The sequence below is a fragment of the Suncus etruscus genome, chromosome 14, assembly GCF_024139225.1.
Source record: "Suncus etruscus isolate mSunEtr1 chromosome 14, mSunEtr1.pri.cur, whole genome shotgun sequence".
NCBI lineage: Eukaryota > Metazoa > Chordata > Mammalia > Eulipotyphla > Soricidae > Suncus > Suncus etruscus.
In genome coordinates, this window is record NC_064861.1 from 83806363 (window position 1) to 83814466 (window position 8104).

Consider the following 8104-nt stretch of genomic DNA (forward strand, 5'->3'; position numbering starts at 1 on the left):
GCTACACTTCTTAGTGCCACCTATTTTTCCTGTTCCACATTGAAGCACAAAGCCAGTGTCCCTCTGATGCCCTGAAGTGAAAGGAGTGCCATGGCCTTCCTGGGGCCCCATCCCAAGGTCCCCCAGTTCTAAGTTCTCCCAGTCTCCTGTCACTTCTCAATCAGTTTCACTTTCGCTCCAGCTGCTCCTTCTGAGGCTCCGCTGGGGACTCCCCAGTCTGGACAGACCTGTGGGGACAGACACCTGTCCTAGAGCGGGTTTCACTTTTCCTTCATCAGGACGGAATGCCCAGGGAGCCCAGGTTAAAAGATGGGGAGCTTCAGCTCAGCCCCAGACACTTGCACTTGATTCAGGCTCAGAGACCCACAGACCTCCCAGAGCCCCACAGCAGACCAGTGACCAACGGCCCCAAAACTGAATCAAAAGCCTCCTGCTGCAGAAAGAGGTGTCCAAATAAAGACAGGTGAGCCCTTCCATCCTTTGGGGACCCTCCCCTGCACACCCACCCTCGCTGACCTTCCCTGTGTCTCTCAGAGATGGGCACCTTGGTGATACTGCTGCTGGGCACCTGGATGCTGATCTCGACAGGGGCACCCGCTATCTCTCGAGCCCCCAAGGCCCTAGCGTACCCCAGAGACTGCCAGCTGGCCCGGTTCCAGTCGCTGCCCCCTCAGGAGCTTCAGGCCTTCAAGAGAGCCAAGGACGCTTTGGTGAGTGTCCCTGTCCCGCTCCACGTTCCTCTTCTGAGGGCCCACCTCTGAGTGCAGATAGTGGCTAATCCTGTGAGCTCCCCAAGCCTAGGGGTCCTCTTCCCCTCGCACTGACCAGCTGCTCTGCAGGAGGAGATGCTGCAACTGAAGGGCTGGAACTGCACTGGGCGCCTGTTTCCAGGGAAGAGAGACCTGAAGCAGCTGCAGGTGAGCTGGGAATCCCCACCTTGCCTGGATCACCCCCTTTCTGCCTCCGAATCAGGGTCCTCCCCTGCCATTCCAACCTACTCTTGGCTATACCTCCCCTCATTCCCAGCTTTCAGGGCCTGTTCTGATGGTTCCCCCAAATCTCCTCTCACCTGCCAAGTGGCTGAGCCACTCCTGCTGCCCAATGGCCCCTCAGTTCCAGTGATCTGTGTCCCTTGTCCCAGCTCTGTCCCTTCCTTTTCCCTTCGCTCCCTCACCCTTGTCTCTCCCTTGTACCTTTAGGTGTGGGAGCGACCTGTGGTCCTGGAAGCCGAGCTGTCTCTGACTCTGCAGGTCATGGGGGCCATGGCTGAGCCCTCCCTGGTGCCTGTGCTGGACCCACCCTTGCGCACCCTGAAACTCATCCACACCCATCTCCAGGCCTGTGTGAGTTTGGGGCTCCCTTAGGACCTTCCTGCCCCTCCTTGTGTCCTGCCCAGTCTCACTCTCCTTCCTCTGCCCTCAGGTACCCCCTCAGTCCACAGGGACCCTCCAGCCCCGGGGTCGCCTCCAACACTGGCTTCAGAGGCTCCAGGAGGCACCACGCAAGGTATGTGAGCATGAGGGACCTCTGTGTGGGAAGCAGGAAATTGGACCCCAATGATGACGCCTCTGACCCTCCCTGTCCTTCCCCAGGAATCCCAGAGCTGCCTGGAAGCCTCTGTCACCTTCAACCTCTTCCGGCTGCTCACCCACGACCTGCGATGTGTGGCCCTTGGAGCACTGTGTGTCTAAGCTCAGCGCAGCCTCCTCCTTCAACCTGCCGGATTTCCTTCAGACCCCCCTATTTATTGCTAAATTATTACTTATTGACTATTTATTTATTTGTTATTTATTTTATAGAGCATCTCAACTGAACCAGAGATATTTATTTCAGTAATATTTAAGTATTATTTTAATATGTCAATAAAGGTCATTAAAATGTTATTTTTCTACTCCTATAAAAGCTCTGGTCTGGTCGCTCAGCTCCTCCACAAAGGTCTTTGTCAGGGGGAATCAGGCAGTGAAGAGGAGAGAGCTATAGACTCTGGGCAGTGACCCAAACACAGAGGCCCACAGCCTTTCTTCTACCAAAGGCACTTTGTGCAAGGTATTTGGCTCCTCAACTGCAGCAGCCTATCGAGATCACTGATGAGGTAGAAACCAAAGGAACAGCCCTACTGAAATGGAGCGAACAGCAGGAAGATGAGCGGGTCCCCCACCCAGATTCCAGCTAGGTACCAAAGACTTTTTGGTACCTTAGGCGACCTCAGCAGCCTACTACAGAAGGTAGAGATGGAGGAGAAGATGGAGATTCAAGCCCAGCCTAAGTCCAACTGAAAAGAAGCTGCTTTCAGAACCTCCTGCAACTTTCTTCTAGATTAATCTCTCAATCCTATTGACATAGTCACTCTGTGTGAAGGAAAATCAGGTTCCAAACTAGGACCTGGAGAAAAGCACGTCTGAAAAGGGGGCAAGAACAGGTTCAAGGGCTGGAGAGATAGCACAGCTGTAGGGCCTTTGCCTTGCATGTAGCTGATCCAGGACAGATGGTGGTTGGAATCCCGGCATCCCATATGATCCCTTGTCACTGCCAGGAGTGACTTCTGAGAACAGAGCAGGGGTATCCCCTGAGCACTGCCAGGTTTAATTCAAAAAGACAAAAAAAAAAAAAAAAAAAAAAGAATGAGTTTTTACATTCAAACCAGAAATCACACCACATAAGCCTCCAGTCTTCCACTTTTAAAAATGAAAGCAGAAACAAAAAAAAAATGAAAGCAGGGGGCCGAAGAGATGGCATGGAGGTAAAGCATTTGCCTTGTATACAGAAGAACAGTGGTTCAAATTCCGGCATCCCTTATGCCTGCCAGGGGCAATTTCTGAGCATAGAGCCAGGAGTAACCCCTGAGCGCTGCCGATTGTGATAAAAAAAAAAATAAAAAGAATGAAAGCAGCTTAGTGGAGGAAGACCAAAGAATTAGTGGCCTGCCTTCCTGAAAACTGAGCTTTTATTAGAAAGCACCAGACCACACCCAGGGTGGAGAAGGAATACTAAGTAGGGAGAGACCCAGTAATACAATGAGCAGATCACAGCCTAGGGTGGAAATGAATACAGAGTGGGGTAAGGTTCTGAAATCCAACAGCTATGTTACTATTTAAACTGTGTGTTCTACCTGTATAGATTAAATTATTTTGTTCTATGCCCCACTGCAAACAGAAAATTTTGTATCCAATTCTAGTGGTTTAATATTAGTTTGCACAGTTCTGGGGAAATGCATCATGTTACTAGATTTTTAATAGTTCTCAGCCATCCTAGTGAATGTTTTCATATAGCTGGGATGCTTGATTGTATATATTTAGCAACATGAGATCTCAAGTCATGTCTGCAAAAACGTCCTAATGTCTTTGCCACAGTAGTCGATGGAAAATGAACATGGATACTATAGACTCTTATTACAGGACCCATTATAAGAGTGTTTTAGCAAATTTATTTTTAAAATGTATATATATGCAGAAATGATTTTTTTTTGTTTTTGGGCCACACCCAGGAGTGCTCAGGGGTTACTCCTGGCTGTCTACTCAGAAATAGCTCCTGGCAGGCACGGGGGACCATATGGGACACCGGGATTCAAACCAACCACCTTTGGTCCTGGATTGGCTGCTTGCAAGGCAAATGCCACTGTGCTATCTCTCCCGAGCCCCGCAGAAATGATCTTATGATTTTGTTTAGAGAAATTTATGGAAAGGAACTCAGATGTTCTAGACTCATATTATAGTGCTCGGTGTTAGAATGTTTAAGAATTTTCTAATTGGGGCCAGAGAGATAGTATAGAGGTAAGGCGTTTGCCTTTCATGCAGAAGAATGGTGGTTCGAATCCCGGCATCCCCTGTGCCTGCCAGGGGCGATTTCTGAGCATAGAGTCAGGAGTAACCCCTGAGTGCTGCCGGGTGTGATCCAAAAACCAAAAAAAAAAAAAAAACAAAAACAAAAACAAAACAAAACAAAAAAAAAAAACTTCTAGTGTTACAGCTCTTTTAGAATTTGTCCAGCAGGCCTTCTGGTCTCCACCGAAAGGCCCCCCCCCCCAAAAATTTTTTTCTAATTAAGTGCATCTGCAGAAAGGTTCTAACATTTATGTTTCAGATAAGTCTATGAACAAGTTTGTGATATATCTAAGACAAAGATATGCAAAAGCTGGTTGTTTTGAGAATGATGTATAAAATCTTGTCTTTGGTTCTCTTACTGCTAACTTTTACTATACCTAGACAAAATAACAACTGAAGAATAACAGCACTGGGTGGGGCTGGATGGTGATGAATGGAGAGGCCTTTCTCTGCTGACCCAGGCCACGCGTCTGCAACCCCCTTCGGCTGGCGGTTCTGAGGGTTCAGGCTGACAGCGGGGAAGACTCACAACAATCAGGTTTCAGGAGACATGAGCTTTATTCAGCGGAAGGAGGCTGAAGAATGAGCCCCAGAATGAGCCCCAGCCTTCCTCAGACCCTTGCTTTTACACACAAGAACCAGGTATAACCCTAGGGTGGGAGCAGAATACCAAGTAAGGAATAATTCAATATACTATCACCAGGTCACACCCTAGGGTGGGACACAATTATTGATTAGGGTAGGATCAGTAACCCAACAAACAACCACATTTATGAGTTGTGATCCCGCCTCTGGTGGAGAATAATAAAATAAAACTTTTGGAGCCTTTCTCAAATTGTCTTGTTTCATTTTGAAAAAAAAAAATTGACATTGTAAGTTTGAATTGTAAAAGTTTGAAAATTGGGGCCGGTGAGGTGGCACTAGAGGTAAGGTGTCTGCTTTGCAAGCCTTGCAAGGAAGGACTGCAGTTCGATCCCCCATCGTCCCATATGGTCCCCCCAAGCCAGGGGCAATTACTGAGCGCTTAGCCAGGAGTAACCCCTGAGCATCATATGGGTGTGGCCCAAAACAAAAACAAAACAAAACAAAACAAAACCATTGTTTGTAAAAGTTTGAAAATTGTAAGTTTGACATTGTAATAGCACTCAGCTATTAACCGAAAAACAAGACATTCCCCCATATTTCTCTTTTCTTTAAACCTCTCTCTTTGATATTTAAAAGTTCACCGAGATCTCACTCGATGCTCCCATGCCTGGGTGAATTGACAATGGTTAAATAAAGAAATGTCAGTCTGGGGGCCGGAGAGATAGCATGGAGGTAAGGCGTTTGCCTTTCATGCAGGAGGTCATCGGTTCAAATCCCGGCGTCCCCTATGGTCCCCTGTGCCTGCCAGGAGCAATTTCTGAGCCTGGAGCCAGGAATAACCCTTAAGCACTGCCGGGTGTGACCCAAAAACCACCAAAAAAAAAAAAAAAAAAGAAATGTCAGTCTGGCTTGGCACACAGAGACCATGAGGCAAGAAGCCACTGACTCCAGGACGCTCTCTGACTGGACAAGTTTACTAATTCTTCGTGGCTACTCAGATCTGTCTCATGGGATGGGAAATACATGTGAGGTGATTTCACAATATGCGCATTGATTTTACACACTTCCATTGTTTTGGTTTATTGTTTTGGTTTTGTTTGGGGCCACATCCAGCAGTGCCCAGGACTTACTTCTGACTTGAGGTTAGGTGTAGGTGAATCCTTTTCCCCAACTTCCTTTTTCCCTAACCTGTACTTTTGGTATGTAAAAGCCCACCCAGATGACAGGACCTTCCTCCACCCTTTTGGGTGGTGTTCTGTGTAAGGACCAAGATTCTCCACATAAGTCTTATCATGGACTTTAGACTAAGATAAGCTCAAAACCTAGAAAAGTGTACTTTTTCACTCATTGTTAAAGGCAGAGAAATTGTTAACCCAGAAATAAAATCAAAGTTGGGCTCTTCAGGAATAAGGAAGTAGGGTTTGAGTGGCCTTGGAAAAAGGCTCCCTTAACAACCAAAAATTTGAACCAGAGTAACCCTTGACAGCCAGGATCTGAATTACAGTATCTCCCTAGCAACCAGGAATATCCCTTGACTATCAAGGTTTGAGTCAGAGGTCCCCCTGGCATTCAGGATTCAAATTATAGTATCTCTAGATAACCAAGGTTGAGCCATAAAAGACAAAGATTAATTAAAACATCTATACAACAAAATAATTGTTTGTTAATGCTTCTAATTTCTATATAAATTGCTTGAAGATTTAACTCGGGTTCTTGCCAAGATTCCCCTAGTGGGATGAGGCTTGGACCTCATTAACCAAATAAACTCCCTTTTGCACCTTGCATTATTGGAGGTGGTCTTTGACTCTCAGCACTAGGTGTTAAATCAAACACAAACATCTGGATAATAAAGAAAGGAGTTTGTCTGTGGACTCAGAAATATAAGCACATAGGAGATGGGGAGCACATGGCAGAGAGAGAACATGTAGCAAGAAACCCAGCTAACTCCTGTTAATCTTTTCCTCATTGCTTGGTATATTATTTCTCGCTGCTACCCTGCTTCATCAGACCCATAGGCCTAAGGGGTTAGAAACACATTGCTTGGGCCGGCCTCACCCAAATCATGGATATATTTGTAGTCGTGGAGCTGAGGGGACCACATGGGCTCCAGGTATTGAACCTTGGTTAGCAATGTGCAGGGCAAGTGCTCTGCCTGCTCTGTTATCCCTCTGCCCCATATTTGTCCTTTTTATGACTGATAGTATTCCAGGGCATAGATTGCACAGTGTAACTATCATTTGTTAAAAGATATTGAGGTTTTGGTCCAGACTTTCAATGTTTCAGGTCAAGCTGATAGAAAGATCCATGTGTAAGAGTTTGTGTTATCATATGAGTTAAACTCTCTGGAATAGGGGCCGGGCGGTGGCGCTAAAGGTAAGGTGCCTGTCTTGCCTGCGCTAGCCTTGGACGGACCGAGGTTCGATCCCCCGGTGTCCCATATGGTCCCCCAAGCCAGGAGCAACTTCTGAGCACATAGCCAGGAGTAACCCCTGAGCGTTACCGGGTGTGGACCAAAAATAAAAAAAAAAAAAAAAAAAAAAAAACTCTCTGGAATAAGAGAAGATCAAATGGGGCCGGAGAGGTAGCATGGAGGTAAAGCGTTTGCCTTGCAGGTGGAAGGTTGGTGGTTCAAATCCCGACATCCCAGATGGTCCCCAGAGCCTGCCAGGAGCGATTTCTGAGCACAGAACTAGGAGTAAAACCTGAATGCTGCCAGGTGTGACCCAAAAACCAAAAAAAAAAAAAAATCAAATTTGTTATCAAATAGTATAGCAAGTAGAATAAATGTTTTGCCCACAGCAATTGGAGTTTGATCCTCCTATATGGTCCACTGAGCACAGAGCCAAAAATGATCCCTAAGCTCTTCAGGTTGTAGTCCCCCACTCACCCACCCAAAGTGCAGAGAGAAAATAAAGTGTATCTCTAAAGAGCTGACTCTTGGTTTTGTGTCTGGCCACAACAGCTGTCTCAGGAGAGACCTCTCACTGCTCAGAGACCACTCCGGGCAGGGTTTAGGAGACTGTGCTCTCAGAGATAAGACTTAGGACCAAAATGAGAGATTCATTTGGCAGAAGCTCTGCTCATTCTTTCCCTCCTCTTTCATGGATTGGGCTCTGATGATGTCATCTTGTTCTTTTAGCTAGAGAAATTAAAAAGAAGTTTGAGTTTTTGCCTTCTACATGGCCAGCCCTGGTTCAATTCCCAGCCCTTTAGATAGCAGGATAGATCCCTTATTAAAGAGTTAGGAGTAAGCCTTAAATATATAATGATTTGTTCCAAAACTAAGAAAGCAATAAATAAATTAATAATAGTAAAATAATAATCCAAAAACTCACCTCTATGAAACATTCTGGGGAAGAATGAAGAAACTGCCGCTCTCACAGCTTTGAGAAGCTGTAACAAAGACTGGTTTTAATCCTGATGCCTACCAGCCAGGAATTGGTCATTCCAGATGTTGGTAGAATGAAAACTTGAGCTATGGTACATGGAGGCAAATGACTTTTCATAAACCTCCAGGTCTTTTCTTCCTGCTTTTCACCCTGATTTTTTTTTTTTTTTTTTTTTTTTTTGGTTTTTGGGCCACACCCAGTGACGCTCAGAGGTTACTCCTGGCTATGCACTCAGAAGTCGCTCCTGGCTTGGGGGACCATATGGGACGCCGGGGGATTGAACCGCGGTCCGTCCAAGGCTAGCACAGG

General features: G+C 46.3%; 1 protein-coding gene and 1 non-coding gene across 2 annotated transcripts; both read left to right on the forward strand.

Annotated features, from left to right (window-relative positions):
* Positions 1-536: 536 nt before the first annotated feature.
* LOC126028524 (interferon lambda-3-like) lies at positions 537-1691 on the forward strand. Its single transcript, XM_049787488.1, has 5 exons — positions 537-710; positions 840-917; positions 1200-1343; positions 1423-1506; positions 1593-1691. Exons 1-5 carry the CDS (start codon positions 537-539, stop codon positions 1689-1691), a joined length of 579 nt encoding a protein of 192 aa, XP_049643445.1.
* Positions 1692-3955: 2264 nt separating this feature from the next.
* Positions 3956-4017, forward strand: LOC126029289 (U7 small nuclear RNA). Its single transcript, XR_007502912.1, has one exon. It is a non-coding gene; the product is annotated as a U7 small nuclear RNA (small nuclear RNA).
* The last annotated feature ends 4087 nt before the right edge of the window (positions 4018-8104 follow it).